The 21188-nt window shown below is 44.5% G+C and overlaps 1 protein-coding gene across 1 annotated transcript in view; it reads left to right on the top strand.

Moving 5' to 3' along the window:
* The window catches only part of LOC133350659 (bone morphogenetic protein 1-like), a 162558-nt gene extending 143134 nt beyond the window's left edge, over window positions 1-19424 (top strand). Inside the window, exons 13-22 of the mRNA XM_061565261.1 lie at window positions 69-214; window positions 4019-4214; window positions 9376-9501; window positions 13250-13410; window positions 13903-14083; window positions 14548-14673; window positions 15231-15358; window positions 15839-16052; window positions 16930-17180; window positions 18430-19424. Of these exons, the coding sequence (XP_061421245.1) occupies window positions 69-214; window positions 4019-4214; window positions 9376-9501; window positions 13250-13410; window positions 13903-14083; window positions 14548-14673; window positions 15231-15358; window positions 15839-16052; window positions 16930-17180; window positions 18430-18564 (1664 nt within the window). The 3' untranslated portion in view covers window positions 18565-19424. The remainder of the gene's footprint in view (window positions 1-68; window positions 215-4018; window positions 4215-9375; window positions 9502-13249; window positions 13411-13902; window positions 14084-14547; window positions 14674-15230; window positions 15359-15838; window positions 16053-16929; window positions 17181-18429) is intronic.
* The last annotated feature ends 1764 nt before the right edge of the window (window positions 19425-21188 follow it).

Here is a 21188-nt window from a genome sequence, read left to right as displayed (position 1 = left end):
TAATGAGTGAGTTTACTTGCATTTGTGGTGTATACATAGTAATTAATACCATCCCCTGCTACCTGCAGCCATTTGTGGTGGAGAGGTTAATAGAGAAAATGGACAGATCCAGTCTCCAAACTACCCTGACGACTACAGGCCTTCCAAGGAGTGTGTGTGGAAGATCAGTGTCACAGAGGGCTTCATAGTCGGACTCACTTTCCAAGCTTTTGAGGTACGTTCGTGGTCCCCAGCCAGTGGCGTGAGTCACCAATCACCCTCTCAGTTTCTATGAATAAATACAAACTGGGAGGTGAACAAACGGTTCCATGAACTTTTAAATTTTTGATTTGTCGTGTGGAAATCATGCATTAATATTATATTCATGAGGATGGATCAAAATGTTTTGAAAATGTAATGCTTAACAGCTACCAGACAAATTATGTTCGTCTGACTTTTGGTTGCTTTTACTGTATTACCGATTATATCTAAATGGTGATAGTTGAGTCCATTGTAAAGCAAAAAAAGAATTAATGTTATTATTCTGTTCATCGGTTATTTTTGTATACCTACATTGTGCTACTGAAGTCAGGTCACATGATAGACTTTGTCCATTTTGGAGCTTTAACTGAGAGGTGGGACCTGAAGTTTGCCATGTGACCATTATCTTATGAGGCCAAATGAGGTGCAACAGATTTTGTGTGCAACCCTTACTGGAAGTTTGTTTTGCATTCAAACCCATGATCTCACGGGTGTCGGTTCATGTGTCTGGCTGAGAAATTGGTTTTCTAAGGTGCCTGACCATGTTCCGTTCGTCAAAGACTTTACGTACCGATCAGAAAATAAGCGCATTGTTCATTCAGGGTTGCTATATATTTCAATAAATGGTGCTCTAGTTTATAATTTCTTTTAACATCTCAATATGTTATATATGTTGAGCAGCCTTTACGTTTTGACCATCCTCTTTAATTATATTGTTTATGCAGATTTTAACACCACGTTTTTATTTGAAAGCACTTTTGAATTTAATGAGTCCATTAACAATAAAACCCTCTAAATTCCTTATAAATAACTCACGCAAGCCATGATGTTATGAAGCTTGCTATATACATGTATCAGTGTTCTGACATGCCTCCTGTTTTATTTACCTTAGAATCCTCCGTTTGTGCAATACACAATATAGTGCATGCTACCTATCACAGTAGTTAAGCATGCTTAGTAGCAACGGCATCGAGGGAGACATGGTAAACAGTGCGTATCTATCCAAACTCCAAACCCTATTCCTCAAAAGCTTCATTAAAAACCTTGAAATTGGGAGAGAAGAAAGACAATCTAAGAAACAAATAATGATTTTTTGTTTCCATATATATAAAACAAAAAACCCCATTACGTATATCCAGACTGTAATTTGCTGCCCTGATGAGTTGCACCATACTAATGTCAACCCTGGCAGTCCATAACTGCGGCACCCTGCCCCACGTCAGTGTTAGGGCATTCACCAAGGGGGCTTTGAGACACGGCTCGGTGAAACGTGACCACTGGATCAATTGACGACACCACTTTTCCACACATGGGGTCTTTGGAGAAAGACGTTGGCTTCGTTGCGCTCCCAGAGCGTCTCCAGAAACTTCCCGACGATGCCTTGCTCCCGAGCATGCTTCACAGCCCTCTGCATGTTGTGCGCATGACAACGTAAGGCGGCGATGCTCCAGAGAGGCAGGATGCTGCCCTCATACTGCATGGTCTGCTGTGCACGGTAATGCATGTTTGGCAATACACACCGATGGCTGACTCTGTGTTTGACAGGAACACTTTTAACAGCCTGTGTAGAGGTTGAGCGATTCGTACAGCTGAAGGCCACGATACACGAGTGCAGTCGTCGCTTGCGACGCGTTTATTATGAGTAACTTCAGTAAGTTGCTATGGCAATGGAGGGATGGAGTTGTGTCTTGCCAATTTAGACGCAAAAACATAGTTTGGAAAATGTTTGATAACAAATATTAGTTTACAGAAAGCTGCCATCCCACATTTGTCCCAGGTTTGAGCAACTTTTGCAATCGAAAATAGCGTAACAACAATTGCTGTTGACAACGTCTGCCAACTCTTGTCCAAAAACTGCACTTTGTGTATGATGGCCTTTAGGCTCCTGCCAGAGTGAGGCCGGCACGTCTGGCATTGTACGTTCAAGCTTTGCATCAAAACTCGGTTCGAAATGTCCCCTTGTACAGTTACCTTGATCATTGCAACCTGGTCATGAAACCCAACTGAATGTGTGTGAGTGGAAACATATGACCCACCTACATCATAACAAAAACACACGACGCGTCTCAAGGATGCCTGCCAGAAGAACAGGACTTTCTCAACGAGTCGATTTGAAGAGACAAAACAATTGATTCCAAAGTTGTCACGTGTTGGGTCAAATTGCTACTTTGTACGGGAATTCGCTTTGATGGAATAAGAATAATGAGGGGTGTCGTTAATTGGCAAATAATTGTTGAGGGAACAACGTATTTTATGGTTGTGGACTCATAGAGGAATTTCCCTTAAATATTTAATATGGATCAGTCACATAGAACACATACAACGTTGCCTGTTGTCAGGATGTGTAGGTGATTCGGGTGGAACATTGAATGCATCGCTGCAATGTGTGTATTCACTACTTTATTGTAGATGTGTCTGCACATAGCCATACTGAAGACATACCCTTTATCACGTAATGTTTGAGGTTGGCAATTAATGTTTTCATTATCCCAGTAACATCTGGAATGTTGGCGTTGTGGCTACAGTCCTGGTCTCACAGTTGGGAGGTTGTGAGTTCATATCCCAGTTCAGCCGTGATACAAATGAATGCCACGGTGTGGGAATTGATCAGTTGTTCTTTAGATTGACTCGTCCCCAGAAATTAAATCTATAAACAGGAGATGAGCACGATTGGGAAAACACTCAGTGCCAATATTGGACAAAAGAGTAAAAAAAACAGCGCAGTGTTATGCCATGTTTTGACTTTAATATAAAAAAAAATCCATGCATTAAACTTTAGTCTCATTGAAAACCGACGCAATTGCACAACGTATGGATTTGAAACCGCATGTACTGACCATTGTGACCTTGCTGCGATTGACGTGGGATCCATGACATGGCCCACACTCAATTTTCTGCACCCGTACTTCCGTGAAGGACGTTGCGCTCGCTCGGCACTTACAAAATTAGTGGAAATTTGCATTTTCACCCCACATAGTCGGCCACATGTCACGCTTCTGCTAGCATGTTGGTGTCCAACGTTCATCATTAAATCTGAGGAATCCACGCTCTTCGTGCAGTCTGTGCTCGAGTGAAAATCAGTTTCACTGGTAAAGCTAGCAATAAGGCAATGCTGGCATATTCTTTGGTGGTCCAGAGCTGATGGTGGGATTTGCCCCAATGTATTCCAACACTGCTATTGGTGTCGTGCCATGAGGTGAAGAGTCCATTAGGATATCACTCAGTGGCACTCGCCGTGTATCCGAAAATGGCCACAAGAGTACATTTTCACAGGACTTTCGAAAAATGCCTTCAGGGGGTGCACTTTTCCGCAAGCTATGATAACCTGTCGCATGACAAACCCAAATTTTTGTTCATCTTGGTGCTGAAATGTTAAATAAATGAAGTGCAATACCAAAATTAATGTGATTGTATTTTGTGCAGCCTTTGGTGACCAGGTTGCAACCATCAACTCGCTATTCTGAGAACCTGCAGGTTTTTTCAATGACGGGCAGCTGTCCAGATTCAAACTCACGATCTCGGCATTGCCAATTCTGAGCCACTTGGCCACCTCAAAGCGGCAACCCATTTCATCGACCACACGGGAACGATGGCTTGAGTCAATTCTTGAATTCACAACCTGTCATATAAACCATTCATACGATAAAGAAGAGCCATCGCCCTATTATACGTTTTTTCCTTTTAATGCATTGCTATTGACAAATGTTGTTACGTTATTTGTGTATACTATGCAGTGGTCAGAGTGATTCACTGAACATATAAACTCTCATCACCACAGATCGAGAAGCACGATAACTGTGCCTACGATTACCTGGAGATTCGCGATGGTGACAACGATAGCAGCCAGCTGATTGGCCGCTACTGCGGATACGAGAAACCAGATGACATCAAGTCCAGCAGCAACAAGCTTTGGATGAAGTTCGTTTCCGACAGCTCGGTCAACAAGGCTGGCTTTGCGGCAAACTTCTTCAAGGGTGAGACGAACAACATTCCTGGCCGCTGCTGCTGCTTCAAACGTCATTGCAGCATAACCGTGCATGAGCTAAACGCCACTCTCAATGGCTGTGTCTGCATATTTAAGTTCCGTGTAATGGACGTTGCTGTCTGTGTTGTTTGACTAGGCTGAGTTACTTTACATTTCATATTTGAACATGATTTTTTGTTTTAAATTGGCAAAACATGCAAAAAGTTTATCTTTGCACACGGAGTCGATACAATCTACATATAGTACGAGGCACAACCAGAAACGTCAATTTAATAGATTCTATATTTTTTGGTCTTATTGCCAGTGTTTGTGAATCGTGACATTTGAAAAGCGTGCTTGCAGTATTTGGGAAGCCAAAACTTAGTGTTGTGTTGCTCAAACAAGCAATGGATCGTGCTTATCAACACGGAGTCAAGTGCTCGTCATGTAAATTCCACGTTTCTGTGATGGGGGCTAGTTTATCCATATGGTGACTACAATTGACTTCAAACAAAGGAGTGCAGGCTTATCTGCGAGCAACCAAATTTTTTTACCAACCCCAGAGAAATGACGATCACAGGACAGAGTCGCCCATGGCTGGGATACGACCTCACATGCTTACGAACAAGAGCCTACTGGACAGAGACACGCATGTCCTGGGTGTAACACTCTGTCATCATCATGATCACCACCCTGGCCTCCCTGGTGTTGGCACAATGCACACTACCGAGTGATGCTCACGCTTGCTGTGGCAGCAGTCGTTGTTTTGAAGGAGATATTGATCCCTACCTTAGGGTTGTGGTTTTTTTTTATCAATGGTTCATAATTGCCAACATAAATCATTTCCACTCGATGCTCATTTTAATACGGGGACACTCGACTTTGGGTGCCAGTATTGGTGACATCAACTTGTGTTCATTAACACGCAATCTAAAAATAACATAAAGCCGTTTTGGGACTGATGTCCATGACAAACCTAAACAGACACACCATGACATCACATCAGTCAAGGACATACATCCCAATCTGCTCTGATAGTATCCCTCGGAGAAGTCATAATGCATGGGCAGTTAATCAGTTACGTTTAAACCGTTCGCCCTAGAGGGTGGTCATAGATGTCCACCCAGTGGCTTGCATTTGTTTCAGATTGCCAAGCCCCAAATCACGGAGCCTCCTTGCGCTCATCGTCCGTCGACACATGAACCCAAAAAGCCCAATTTTGTGTACCGTGGCATTTACAATCCTTCTGAGCCAAGTGGAAAACTGACCCAATCGCTAGTGGTTCCAAGCCACCTCCGTTCCTCCTAACCTCAAGCTACGGATGAAAGTAAACGACCTTTGGGAGATCACAGCGACGGAAAACGGCACAATTAGAACGTGCTGCGCGGTGACCTTCCGTAGAGGTTCTCGTCCCCGCGCCGTTGATTGAATCCCTCCTGAGTCGATGCTGCTCCTCACTCGACTGCCCCCTGAACCGTTCTGGGCAACGACGCATGCGTCATGAGCTCAGCTAAGTTATTACGTGGCGATGCGCGAGTGCTGGATATTTGGTTTCCCTCGGTAAAAACCAAGAAGCACGTGCCCCCCCCCCCCCCCATTTAGTTCTGTAGCTGCTCCTTATTTGTGGCCCCCACTGGGCAGAGTTTCCAAGAGGATGTTAGGCTCTATTAAGTGACGGCTCGTAGAAGCCTGTAATAGAGGGTTGGGAGGCAGGGGGCCGGTGGATCATGTAGAAATCGAGCCATTGTGTGTGTCTGTTTGAGATATCCGTTTGCCATGCAATGCGGTGCCGATGGAAGACAGTACATCAAGTAGGCTCCTAACAGCTGTGCGGAGTTTGCGTGTTATGGTGTGTTTAGGTTTTCTCCAGGTACATTGGGGTTTTCTTTGCCCGCATGCAGATTTGAAAGAACAAAACTCGTGGCCAAACAGCCCAAGCAGAACCGTCCAAAAACACAGTGTCCAGATTCAGTGAGGCTTTCCTGGGTAAACAATGGACTATTATCATATTGGGTGGCGGGTTGGATGAGGAAGTTGAAGGCTGATGTCCGTGTCAAAGCACTGAGCCAGCTCCGTTGGGATTCTCCATTTTAATACCGGGCTCGAGACGGAGGCAGATGCTCCGTGTAGCGTGTCCGTGGTCTTGGCTTGGTCATCAGTGACTGCACCGTGTACACAGTTTGATTTGGCACTTAATTTATTGTGTATCCTGGCTCATTCTGCAAATGTATTCTATGCAAGTTAAATGACTCACCTGCACAGTGCAGAGGAATGTCACTGAGTGGTTGTGCCAAGAGATGCATATTTAAGGTACAACAGAATTGTTTTAAATGTGTCATGTTGCTCATAATGCTGTGAAGTTAATATGGGGTGTAATTGCTGATAATTGCAGGTCGTATTTTAAACGTATGTGCGTATATAAACCAAGCATACATGTACAATTTGGGTACATTTTGGTTGATTTTAGTCCTCTTACTTGATCAATATTCAATATTAATTAGAACGATAATACTTGTAATGGGCATTTGCCATAGAAACGCACAACTTAGGCTTCAAGGCTCTTTTTTCCATAGAGTCCAACTTTGGGTGTTTGGCAGTCTCAACATCTGTTCAATGCTCTTGTCTCCCAGTGATGTCATGGGTGATGTTTTAACATTTTTGCTGTTCAAGCTTATTGGACACACATTGATGATGTGATATAAATTAATAACGGAGACCCGTCTTACTCGGTCTATTTTAAAAAAGTCTTTAAATATGGTATAGCATTGGCAAAATATATATTTAAAATTTATTGTTGATGTTGATGTGTATTTAGTTGATTAGGGAGTCAATTGGTCTTTGAGTAGGTAGGATGTTTTTTTTTCTTTGAATGTGCGAAGGACATTAAAATCAAATGACATCAAAGTGTACCCTTTCCAAAATAATACTTGGCCATGAGCCAACAGTGGAATTCCATGTTCCTATGAGAAAGGGAAATCCCAAAATAAGATAACTTTTGTTCATTACTCACGAAGTGGTGCTAATTTTAGACAATATAGGCCGATTCTCCCCCAAACCAGGATTTGAACTCTAAACTCTTTGATTGTGATTTGTGTGCTCTTGCCACAGTATCACCTGGTCAGATTAATTGAAGCTTCTCATAAAACATGTAATATTATTCAAGTGAATGTTGCTCTACAAATCGAAACACGAGCCGGGAGTCATAGTTCACCATAAACAAAGTCTGTTATGAAAACACACTATTTTCTGTTCATACCAAAGCAAAGCTTCTGTTTTGTTTAAACCATCCAGAGGGGCCACACATTCTAAACCTGGTTTTATTCTATTCTGTTGTCAGAGGGCTGGAGGTTAGAATAATCTGAGACTTAGTGGATTTCCAGAGGCAGCATAATAAACAGTACCACATTTTGTTGTTTATATCACTCTCTCGCTCCCCAAAAGAAAGCTCCCAAAGACATTGGCCAGCATAATACCACCAACTGCAGTTCAGAGAGACGTGTGTTGGAATATATTGAAACTCGCTTGTTTTGGCTCGGCGTTCATGGGGGAAAATATCCGCGCATCATGGCACACTGGAATGTTTTATACAGTATTGAACATTTCCTGAGAATTTCGTTGAAATTCACAACAATTTTAATCATCAAAGTGGCCACGTGGCCCCAGTGACAATTTTTATCACCTCCGAGCCAGTTGGCAGAACCTGTTTGTCTTTAGAAAAAATATATTTGCAAAAAAAACAACACGCCAATGAATCGAATCCATGTGTGAGGAGATGTAGCGATGACATCCATGAATGTGCAGGTGCTGGGTGAATTACAGGACTGCGGGGGTGCCAGTGGCTTGGGGAGGCCTTCTTCCGGCAGTGGATCAACCAATGCTCAAGATGTTGATTCATATATACATAACCACGTTTAGTCTTTATTGAATAACAGGTAATGCATTTAAAGATGTCATCACCTGAAAAACGGACATAATATGTAAATACTCTGTGATGATCTACTTTGCAATGCTTTCCCATTTTTACTATTTTTTTTTTTAGAGCAGAAACTTCGTTTTCTGAATCGACGAGGTAGAGTGCGGTGTTTAAAGAATATTGGTGGAAAAATAATCTCATGATGAGTGTCATTCAGGTGATGGATACAAATGCTCTTCGTGGCCATTGCCAGGGCGCTGCTCTAGCAGATAGCAGTACCCTGCTTGAATCAGGTTCTCAAGCATAGTAATGGGATGGTCCCTACTCAGTCACCGATGATAGCATTTGAACAATTTAGGTATAATTCATTGGGACTTGACACAGTCATAACGCACCTCCAATTAGCACGGTTGGATATGTACGCTGCAAAAGAAATTCAACATATTTACAAAGTGTGTATCTGGGGCTCCGCACAGCACGCGTGTGGACACCCAGAGCCGGCCCAGCCACTAAGCGACCCTTGCAATTGCAAAGGGCCCCGTGGCCAGCAGAGGGCCCCCTAGAGTCACTGCTAGCGAGTGGGTGAAAAAAAGCATACATCAAAGGGGCCTCCAACCAAATTTTGCTTAGGGCCCCCGAAGGTCTAGGGCCGGTTCTGTGGACACCTCTCCCTGGGCATAGCCAGGTAGAGCCAAGTGGCATGAGGAGGGGGGGCGTAGAAGACGAGCATGGCGACGTGGGGCCGACACCGAGGGACCGGTGTTCACTCGCTGCGTGCAGGGCCCGTGGTGAAGGGCGACGCCGAATTAAGATTTAATTCCTGTTGAAGTCGTCACATGCCATTGCATTGCCTTTCCTGGCATCAATCGACAAAAATATCGTTTGCTGTGCTCACAACTATTATTTGATTATTAACTTGCTCTGCATTCATTTTTTTTGGTGTCAAATCACCTTCATAGAAACCTATTTTTTCAATAATCACCTTGCTAATATTACAATCATAATGTTTGCGTGCGGACAAATTATATTTCTGTTCCTTGCTTCTTCCACTAAACTCATGTACATAGAAAGTGTGTGTAAGTCGATGTGTGTGCCTGTCTTTTTCGCCCGGGCAACGCCGGGTACTTACCGCTAGTATTAAATATATGTGTGGCAACCTGACCAGCAGACCCTTCCTCGTCAGTCCCGACGTGCTACGCGTTTCACGCCACGTTTGATGGCATCCGTAACCGGGCTGTCTCGCCTTGTCTCTCCGCAGAAATTGACGAGTGTGCACGGCCGGACAACGGTGGTTGTGAGCAGAACTGCGTGAACACGCTGGGCAGCTACCGCTGTGCCTGTGACCCTGGGTATGAGCTGGCACCCGACAAGAGGAGCTGTGAAGGTATGTGCACCCCAGCAGGAGTCTGTGTATGTGCGTACCTGTATACGTGGGCGCGTGCTCTGCACCATTAATCTAGTCCCCTGAGTTCGAATCTCAGCTCCAGCTAACCCGTCCCGGGCTTCCCCTTGGTTAACTCAGCCTTTGTATGAGTGCCTGGTGCAGTGCTAGAACATCAGCTTTCGGGAGACAAAATCAGCCAAACCTAGAGCTAGCCACACCACCATTCCATTCTTAACAGGTGCTCACTAGCAGCATTTGTCCTAGAAGTCTAAAAGGAGGTATGAGGGATTTATGTTTGTGAAGGTAGCATTGGGTTGACTTCGTCGAGTTACTTGATGAGCCTTCCTGTCAGACAGCCGTCACCAATGGAAGTGGCAAAGCTGTCCACAAAGCTTGGAGGAGTAACATCACCGTCATTTAGTGGTGAATTTTTCAATTCATGGGCTAGAGACATAAGCTGATGTGGCAAAGAAGGGGCTAAAGCCACCCGGACATTGTCACTGGCTGGTGTCAGCCGTATTGATATTGACTTCTGTAAAGGAAACTCATAAGCCATGCCATGGGGCAGCTGACGGGAGCTGACTTTCAGCCACAACAGGAGGTAGAGGTGCCACGCTGTCAATGGTAAGCCGAGCTTCGGGTACGAGTGGTTGATTTGGTGATATCAGTCCATCTAGCTTCCAAAACAAAACACCTAATTCTGCCTAGTAGCTTTGAATCTTTGCCGCACTATGTGGCATAGTTTATTTCAAGTTCAAGTTCATTTATTAGGTATAGCCCTGTGAGCCACGCGGCTCTTAAGTCGGGTGCAACCGCATAAGAACCTAGCCCCTGGCACAGGCACCATACATGGTGACACTTGCGCTGCGTTGTGGTGAATAACATCGCTCGCTGTCATGCGACATGCACGTGGGTGTGCGTGCGGATATGCGTTCGTGTCGGTATGAAGCATGAGCATTTGGGACATGGCGTTCTTTTGAAGGTGGGGTTCTGCACCTGGACTTCATTGTGGATTGTGAACTCTTTATGGGAACCGAGTGACAGCCCCCCCCCCCCTGTGTGAAGACACTTTAAGCAGTCTTTTCTGATGCGTGTTATTTTATATGAAAGTGTGTGCTTGTGCTTAGCCGGTAGTATGTGTTTTTTAACTGGGGTTGTTGTTAATACATATTTGAATGCTTGCAGGTTTGGCTGACAAGTAGCTGGAGCTATAGTGCTGGACCGTAATGACGAATATTCTTCGCGTAAGACGCATCATAGCACGTGGGGAAATGGTGGTGTGGGTCGCTGGTTTATGCACCTGGTGACCCGAATTTAATTTTGACCACCGCTAACATCGGAGAGTACTTCGCAATCTAGCACAGACCAGAGCAGTGAAATATGGTCACACAACCCCCACAACCAACTCGCAATGGGGAGCCCTTAAACCAGCAATGCATTTTACTTCAAAATGACTTGTACATTTTGTTGAAACTTGGACGTTTGTTTTCATTCGAATGTATTCGTTCTCTTGCGTACTTCTGTTGAAATCCTCCAAAAAGAGACCAAACAAACCATAAACGTACAAGACGTATCGTGGACCGTCCCCATTGCGTCATACTACCCCGGGTTTGAACCCTTGGAGTGGAACACGCTTTGTGCTACCTGACTGCATTGCATTGGGAGGATAATTGAAGCGACAGAGCATGACTAATTAACACTGGGGCGTTTAAACCAAAGTAGTCTGCTGCTGTTTAATGAAATTCAGAATCTTGGAAACTAAACCACATTTATAAAATATTGTTGTATCTTCCTCTGATGTGCTTTGATCATTTGAAAATTACCACGATTGCAATATAATGTCTTGCCGCGTGGCTCTGGTTTTAGAGAGCCTGAGACGGAATCATTAGACTGCCAAGTTCAAAACCCCGTTTGGGAGCGGACTCAGCCTCTTTATCCCAACGGGGTTGATGAAATGTGGGAAGGAAACTGTGACTCGGCGCATTCGTGTTGAGATCTTTCTGCGATGAAGGAGAGCTTTCGGTAGATGTCACCTTATAGATACGTTTTCCTCCATAGGTCACTATTATTGACGAATGTGGAGGTGTTGTTTGTGCTTGTGCATCACTGCCAATGCATTGTCAATTTTATATGTAGACACGAACAGTTTGTAGTGCTATGGATAGCTTGGACTGACATACGGACCAGCAATATGGCTCATTTTAACAAGGAGACAATCTTCCTTCATTTGAATCGTAATACGCAGCCATGGTCGAGATCCAGAGCACAATTTAGTAATAATGTTTAGAGTAAGAACATTATTGAAACTGTTGAAATTTAAAAAAGTAAGTGAAGCAAGGAACATAATTAAGGAGTACTGTGAAACCTCCCCCCCACTAATTTCATAAAATGGAGACTTATTAAAGATTTTATATCTGAGTTAAATAATACACAATTGGGGCAATATCTCCTGAAAGGAACTTAATATTTTATATAACACAGAAAGCCGGAGAGAGATGCGATGTCCAAGAGGCTGTGGATTGGCACGCTGCACGATCAAGCTTCGGAGTTCGATTCCCTGCCATGGCAATAATTATTGCCATAATCAATAGCTCGTGACATCTAACCAGTTTCTGACCAACCTGTACTGATCAACGTGATGAGACAAAACGACCCTCATGACTGATGCGGCTTGGGGAGGATGTCATCCAGCAGTAGATTGAACAAGGACTGTCGATAATTGATACTGTGTTGTATATCAGTTTGACTGACTAACCGGCAACAGGCTTTGCCTACTTTTAATCAGCTGCCGTGTTACGCTCTTTAAAAGGTTGAGTTGTTGAAAGTCTGAGTTGACATTTTGATTTCGTGCGCTTAAAAACATCCGGATGTACACGTTCGAGGACCTAGGTAAAAAAAAGATACAAAAGTGATAAAAGAAAAGTTACTTGTGCAGACACGGAAGACGTATTAATGTTGCCCCCTCGTGGTACGTCCTAGAATAATATGAAAATGTACACGGGCAGCTAAATCATTCGCTTCGGTTAAATTTTTTCTCAGAATGCGATACTATAATTTACGCGTTCTGCAGCATTGATATGGGTCGCATTGACCTTATCGGGTTAATTAGCACTGTGTGAAGTTTTGCTCGTATAACAACAGCTTTTACCCTTTTTCACTGCTTATTTCTTATCATTTATAACAGGTTTGAGATTTCTATTTTGTACGTAGTGTCACATTCTCTAGATTTGATCAAATGATTAAAGAACAGTGGCTCTGCAGCATTAAGTACAGCTGTTGGCATGCATCATATTTGGCCAAAGGTTTTATCCTCAAAGTCGTGGTAGTGTCAAGTCCACTGCAGCCTAACTTGGCCGAGTCACTTACTTCTGTGTCGAGGTCCATGAATGAATGCATCTGTTACCAAATATGCCGACAGAACAACGATGTATCTGCCCAAAGAGCGTTTGTGAGATTATTGTCATGGGCAATCCATAATAAAGATAACTTGCATACATTTTACAAGTTTTATGCCACGACATTTAAACAGTAGAATTAGGCTGGTGGTGGGGAGCTCATGCCACCCCCGTTGTCGGGATCACCAGCAACTCTGGACGTCTCTTTCTTTCTCCTCCCACGATGCCACGGTGGTCTTGCGGCTGCGAATCTCGTTTGCCTTGCCGCGTTAGCGCGATTGCTTCTGCGTGCGCGCTACCCTCCGCCCGCCCGCCCGCCTCGCCGTGATCTCTGCGCGATGTTGCTTCTCCAGCGGCCTGCGGGGGCTTCCTCAACAAGCTCAACGGCACCATGACGAGCCCCGGCTGGCCCAAGGAGTACCCTCCCAACAAGCACTGCGTGTGGCAGGTGGTGGCCCCAGCGCAGTACCGCATCTCTCTGCAGTTCGAGTTCTTCGAGCTGGAAGGAAACGACGTGAGCACAACATCCGCGCGGCAGATCTCCTTGGCTGTGTGCATGTGCTGTGCGTTGAACCTGTTTCGCGCCGTACGTAGCCGACCCTTGCTAATCGGGGGTGCGGGTGGAGTGTGCTTGGGAGCAGGGGTGCAGCCACACTTCCAAATTCTTGCATAGATGGTTCACTGTGAACGAAGATGGACCACTGCGTCGCGCGCTTTCAGATACGCTTCTGTGGCCGTATGCAGCGCTCTTCCTTCTGATATCAGGAAGCCACTGGAACTGTGCACTGCAACATCTAGATTGAGAAACTCATCTCCTTTAGAACTGCTTTTTGTGTTTAGTTTGTTGTCCTTCCCCCGTACCTACGATTAGCACGGTTGGCTGTGTATGGTGCGAAAAAAGTTCAACAGACATTATTGGAATCTTGTGACTAGACTCAGCTGACGGGAGGTGGAGCTTGGAGCGTAGAGGCAGCCTGACTGAGCCTGCCCCCTCCCTCCCGCACAGGTGTGCAAGTACGACTATGTGGAAATCCGGAGCGGCCTCTCTTCGGAATCCAAGCTGCACGGCAAGTTCTGTGGCACAGAACTCCCGGACGTGATCACATCGCAGAACAACAACCTACGCCTCGAGTTCAAGTCGGACAACACCGTCTCCAAGAAGGGCTTCAAAGTCCACTTCTTCTCGGGTGAGGCTAAGGATTTTGTACGGATTTATCGTGGCCCTTTAACTCGGTCAAGAAATGTATTTATTCTTCGTTATTTATGGCAGGGTGCTACCTGGGATAGTAGGCTGGTTACTTAGTATTAGTGGAGATCACCATAATCCTGCTGTCATGAAGTTTGTATGAGATTCGTGAGCCAGTTTATCACAACCATTAATGGTGTAACTAGTAATAGCGTTCGCTTTAAAAGATAGCCATTTTGACTTGTTCATGAGCACATAATCACTCTGCTCTATTCTTGCATCTGGAAATTATGTTAACAAAACAATTCCCACGCATTTCCCAGACTCCCAAGACTCGCGTCTTCCATGACTCAGTCGCAACCTTGAAACGTGGTCACACGCGGATGCCTTTATAAACGCGCCATTGTATTGCACCTTTACTGTACCTTTAATCACGAGGACACTCTCCCCATGTCTGTGCTCCAGACAAGGACGAGTGCTCGCAGGACAACGGCGGCTGCCAGCACGACTGCATCAACACGCTCGGGAGCTACAGCTGCCAGTGCCGCAACGGGTTCATGCTTCATGAGAATGGCCACGACTGCAAAGAAGGTACCCTGGGGCTCAATGGGGGAGGGAATCCTGACAGCTGGTGCTGTTTGCTTCAATCTTTGAGATAATTTGGTGTAATTCATCGGTGAGTACAGCGGTTCTTAGCCTGGGGTGCACGCACCCTCTGGGGGTGCGAGATGCCCTTTCTGGGGGTGTGAGACATGCCAGATTTTTTTTAAGGTAAATCATAAAAGAACACATTTAGCACGGCCACGTAAGTACAAATACTTTGTTTCATCAAACCTCTGCATATATTAACATTATAATTTTTGTTTTACGATTGAGAACCAAAGGGGTGCAGGCTGCAGTAGAGGTTAAGAACAACCGGGTTAGTAGATGAGCAGCTATCTCCTTTTTTGCAGAAATATATCGGAGCTTTCACGACTTTTCTGGATCCACCAAGTGCTGGACCACATGCCCACCATGTAGATCGATGTATTATGGGAGTCGCTAGACAATAGGCTGCCGGATTGTCCTCTCTTCGCTAACACCACCACCACCACCACCCGTGCACTGAATGCTTAGCCAAGCGCCTGTATTTCTGTTGGTCTCCACAGCGGGCTGTGAACACAAGATCAGCAGTGCCGAGGGAGTCATCTCAAGCCCCAACTGGCCAGACAAATACCCCAACCGCAGGGAGTGCACCTGGGAGATCTCGGCAACGCCCGGCCATCGCGTCAAGCTCGTACGTGACACGCTGCGATGTGCATACACGCGCGTATACGTACACCCTGTGTATGTTGACCTTCTTTCTCGTTCGTTAATTTTAAAGTCGCATGTGATTATAATCGGAGGTGTGGGGGAAGGACAACAAACTTAAGCACAAAAATCTATTCTAAAGAAATGAGTTTTCAATCAAAATTTAAAACTGGAGAGCTCTAGTTGCTTCCTAATATCGGAAGGAAGAGCATTCCAGACGGCCGCAGAAGTGCATCTGAGAGCACGATGCAGCGGCCGTCTTTGTTCGATGGCTAGCCAAGAGCCGCTGCGAGGATGACCGGAGCACTCACGATGTTTTATGCTCCTTGACAAGATCAGTAAGGTATTGCGGTTTCATTTGTGGCAAGCGCTTTATGTGCGCGATGAGTGTTGTGTGTGCTCGCCAACAGTACTTGCTCCCCAAACGGTCTGTCGAAGGCTATATATGTGCGTGTTCTCTCGACAGACGTTCAGTGAGTTCGAGGTGGAGCAGCACCAGGAGTGCGCCTACGACCACCTGGAGGTGTACGATGGCAGCAGCGAGAAGGCTCCCATCCTCGGCCGCTTCTGCGGCAGCAAGAAGCCCGAGGCGGTTCTCTCGATGCTCAACAAGATGTACCTCAGGTTCATGTCGGATGCCTCCGTACAAAAGCGGGGCTTCCAGGCCATCCACTCCACAGGTTGGCCCCCACATTTGTTGGCAATTTGCTTAAGCGTTGCTCATGTGTCGATAGGGAATTGGGTGTTTTTTTTATCTGTCAAGTCGAATTTTATTTAGCTAACGAAGGTGTTCTTGGTTCTTTCGGTAAAGTCACGTAGAAGGGAAATAATAAAATAATAAAATTTAAACATAATAAAAATTCTCACGACGTTTCGATGGCAACACACGCAATCATTATCAGGTGTGAAAACTACAGCAAGACAATTTTTGATTTAAATCGAAATCTAACGAAGGTGGTTGCAGGTGCAGTCCTGTAATTGCTTTCTTGCTCATGCCACTGCTAATAATACAAAGAATTCGTTTTATGTAGCACCTTTCATTGAAAGATCACACAGTGCTGTACATGTCATAAATAAACACGTTTTTATCCTGCTGGAAGAAGGACCTCCCACAGACCAAACCCTTGAGGGTATTTGATATTCTCTTTTACGTAAAACCAGATGTGTTGGAAGAGGCCAGTGTAACCACACTTTACCTCGCCACACACGACTTGCAATATTAACGAACTTTGGTGCACCCATTTATACTGCTGGGTGGACAGAGGAAGTTGGGGGGGGGGGGGGGTGATAAAACAAACAAACCTGCACCATTGTTTCACCTGCCACGCTGGGAAAATGAACCACGACTTCTGAATTCCGAGTCGCTGCGTTATGTTGAACTTATTTCCCACCGTACGGACACAACTCCGCTAATTGGAGGTGCGCTGACCATCACCGCCAAAACAGCGTCAACAGACGACAACAAAAACTGGTGGCTAAAGAGTGAAAATATAAACAACAGAGAGCGAACCGTGACCCTTGCTCGCCCCGCGTGCCCCCCCACCCCGTGTTGTGCAGTGTGCGGCGGTAAGCTGAGGGCGGACGTGGCTCCCAGGGAGCTGTACTCGCACGCCCAGTTCGGCGACAACAACTACCCCGGGCAGCTGGACTGCGACTGGGTGATCACGGCCGAGGACGGCTATGGCGTGGAGCTCACCTTCCTCACCTTCGAGATCGAGGAGGAGGCCGACTGCGGCTACGACTACATGGAGCTGTACGACGGTTACAGCGCGGACGCCCTTCGCCTCGGGCGGTTCTGCGGCTCTGGGGTGAGGAGGCCCCCCCGACCCCCCGCCGACCCCCCGCCCCACCGCCTCACTCCCAGCACTCGCCGTGGTTGACAGCAGCGGCGGTCGATGGGCAGTGCCGACCGCTGGTCGCCGGGACTTGTGGTTCGAGCCCCGGCGGCCGCCCCGGTTCATGAACGCTGCGGGGTGTGTTGGCCCTGCACACTACGAGCTGTCTGCATCACAGCGGACGTTAGAGATCCCGTGACGTTGTTTAAAAAAAGAGTAGGCCATGTGCGCTATCGTTGTGGTCGAAATTTGTAATCTGTGATAAATTACTCGCTCATCATTTATTTGGGGAAAACCACTTTGCAACATCGCATGCCTATAGGAAGACTAATATATCCATTTGCTGGCCGGCGCTGTGTTCACTGTGTGTCGCCAGGGACAGCTGCCACTGTTGGGGTTGGGGGGGGGTCCCTTGGCTAGACTGCAGCAGGGCATTGGGGAAACTAAGCGACATGTCTCAGACCGTGTTCGTGAACATAAGGCAGATCTGAAACACGGTAGGACCAATACCTCGACCGTGGCTGATCATTGTTTTAATGCGGTGGGCTCACACCAAATTGATTCCTCTAAGACGAAGGTGCTTTGCAAACCCACTGGCTATCACAGAGATTCGTTCATGAAGCCATCCATATATACAGACACAGACACAATTTCAACTGAGAAGATATACACTTAGCAATCATTGGAAGGACATTATCAACCAGTTTAAGTTATAACTGGCTGTGATGTTCCCATCCTGCCACCTTCTGATGATAGTTGTTATTTTCAGCTCTCTGATTTTATATTAACAGGTTAAATTTCTCACACCAACACAGCCACCTCCGCGCTCCGACCTCGACGTGGCGGCAGCTCTCCAATCTCCCATTAACATGCTAATTTTTACCTGGCAGCCCTTTAGTTTGTGAAAACCCACCGCCAATCGCGGTCGCTGCTCATCACTTACATTAACATTAGCTGCCCCGCCCATGCTGCTGACACTTGGGCTACGCCCATTTTATACCTTTATAAACAGTTTGCCTTTGGAGGCTATAACCCCCTTTTCCTGATGACGACCGCTTGTGTTGTGATCGAAACGTCGTAATTTTTGTTATTTTCTTTGAACCTATCTACGTGACTTTACCGAAAGACCCAAAGAATAGGCATTGGGATGCTTGATTTTGGAGTGACTGCAGTGTTTAATTTCATAAATGATGATTAAGCATGCTCGTCTGTGTCACTGCAGCCACCGGAGGAGGTGTACTCATCGGGAGACAGCATCATGATTCGCTTCCACTCGGATGACACGATTGGGAAGAAAGGCTTTCACGCACGCTACACAAGCACCAAGTTCCAGGACGCTCTGCACGCCAAAAAATGATGATCCACGCGCATGGCGAAGCCTTTATATACCTAGCCAAGCCTGTATGTAAAGGACATGATTCTGCGTCCTGTGTAAAAAAATTAAAAGAATGAAACGACGAGAAAAAAGAAAAAACAAAGAAACAAAGAAATTGTGTGGTAAATATGCATTATGTTTTATAGCAAACAAATACCAATTAAACGCAAATGGAAAGTATTTGTACAACGGAGGAGCATCAACACTTCAGGGAAGATGTAATGAAGTGGTTTAAAGTGCACTTGTGGTGCATTGAGCACATCAAGAATACTATACATCTGAGCCACACAACATGCCACTAGACTGCTTAGCAATCATTGTTCAGAAACATTTCGTCCCAAGTGTTCGGAACGTTGTTTTGACAAAGACTGTTCAAGGAGACTTGAAACTGTGGGTTTCTTATGTCGTTATTTTGCGCTTATTACACGTCGTTTGTGCCCACAAGTTCACATTATCGGACTGTCAGACTCTGACTGATTTTTGTTTTTGTGCGAAAATCTACGCAGGCTAAATATATATTTGCCTTTGATGAAGGCAAAACTGTATTTTAAAAACGAAACAAATGGTGAATTTTTGCCATCATTTTTATTTGTTGTTTTAATTGTTTACTTTTCAGTTTTTATTTTTTATTTTCCAGGCCAATACGACGTTAAAAAATTAAAAAAAAAATGAACTCCACAAATGGTAAATAAAACCACATTTTTGTGTAAACTTCAGTATTTATACATTTTGTCGTTTTTTATTTTTCAGTTGCATATTTGACTTAACAAGGGCATTTATTGTTTTTGTTATTGGACATGGTAACTGTCATTAAACCCCAGTAAAAAGACCATATTCTAACATTCTCTGGTGCCGTTTTGTCGTGTTTCCAGTAAAGGAATGCCAGTGAGTGTATTTTGAAATAATGTTTTTTCTATGTACAAGCCTACTTTGGCACAGCTAACAATTTGTTGTCGTATGTCTACAACTGTTTGTAAGGGGTTTACAACTTTTCATTTTACATCCGTCCTGAATGTAGCCTTCATGTTCAAATTGAATGTCAACATATATAATGCTGGGTGTGTTTGAGTTTTAAAATCAGAATTCAAATTACATTTGAGGAAGTTTATATATATTGTTTTATATTTCATTTTATTTCATGGCATATTCGAAGCCCTAACCTTTTTTGTGCAAATATATGATGTCCTTGTGCAAAAAACAACATTTTTGTAAGCACTGTAAATAAATACTTTATTTACAATATTACTCTTAAGAGTATGCAACTGAGTATACTGTTTAAGATGCGATTTCATTGAAATTAAGTAAAAAATATTTTTCAATTAGATTATAAATACTTAACTCAACCCACACCCACAAAAGAATATACATGTAAATCAGCTGAAGCAAAACTAGTACTTCATATAATTATTCAACTAGTAAAGTACGTATACCTGCATAAACAGCAGGTCATAGATTTCTGAGAACATCTGCAGTTGCCATGGTCTTGGGTGCCAATATCTGGTTGTGTGGTTTCACTTATTCCACAAAGTGATGTTGTTGACCCAGTTCTTTTTACGGATTTGTTGTACCACACTATCCCTTGGAACTTTATTTTGGCAAACCTGTTGACCGGTCAACATGACCAGGCGTCTGAAGATTTCATGATTGCCGGGCAAGCTTTTCATGGACTCATATTTTTTACGTTTTATCTCAGTTCTGTGAAATCTGCTTCCATGGGCTGCTAACATAAAGTGATTTGCCCCTTTGTGAAAGTTCCAAGGAGAGTATTTGTCTCATGACACGATGCCAATAGTAGAGTTGGAATAAAGTCAAGAATACGCAATTATTTACATTTAAAGAAGATTTGCAATTTCAGTCCTGGTTGGGTAGACATCAACCTTTTATCTTTCTAGGGGACTGTGGTGGAGAGATGTTCACAGGAGGTCGTAGGTTCGATCTCGACCCTGACGCCTGTAAATGAGAAGTTTGCATTTTCTCCCCGTGGTCCCTTGGATTTGTCTTTGTCCTTCGCTTTTTCCCTCCACATTTAAAAACATGCGTTTAGAGTATTTGGCTGCTATCAATTTCTACTTGATAATCCACTTCATTGGGCTATCGTTTGTGGCCAGTTCGCTTATGAAAAAGAGCTCTCGAGCTCAATGGCCCTCCCTGTTAAAATGAAACGTTGATAGTTTTAGTTTAGTTTATAGGGTTTAACACGTGGTCTTTCATCCATAAGCGAGGTTTTTTGGGTTAGATCGCGTAAATACATAAATGTGTCTTATTCTTAGGTTTTTTCGGTAAAGTCACGTAGGTAAAAAATAAAAATTTAAATTAATAAAAGTAAAATAAAAATAAAATAAAAATCATAATTGCTTGATACAGCAATCGTGCTGTGACGGTTCCACCTGAAGACGGAAGCTTGTGTTGCCTCCGAAACGTGATTTTAATTTTATTTTTATTTTACTTTTATTAATTTTAAATTTTTATTTTTACCTACGTGACTTTACCGAAAAAACCTTAGAATATGATTCCTTGCAGTCACGAAAGCTTCAAATCTAGAATATAAATGTGTCGTTAAAACCCGCCACCAACCGACACAGCCAACTAGTAAGGGTTGTCACGTA

Source organism: Lethenteron reissneri, chromosome 34, assembly GCF_015708825.2.
Source record: "Lethenteron reissneri isolate LAM-NWPU_2019-01 chromosome 34, ASM1570882v1, whole genome shotgun sequence".
NCBI classification, from domain to species: domain Eukaryota; kingdom Metazoa; phylum Chordata; class Hyperoartia; order Petromyzontiformes; family Petromyzontidae; genus Lethenteron; species Lethenteron reissneri.
Note: the sequence above shows the minus strand (reverse complement) of the source record. Positions and strands in the feature narration are given on the sequence as shown.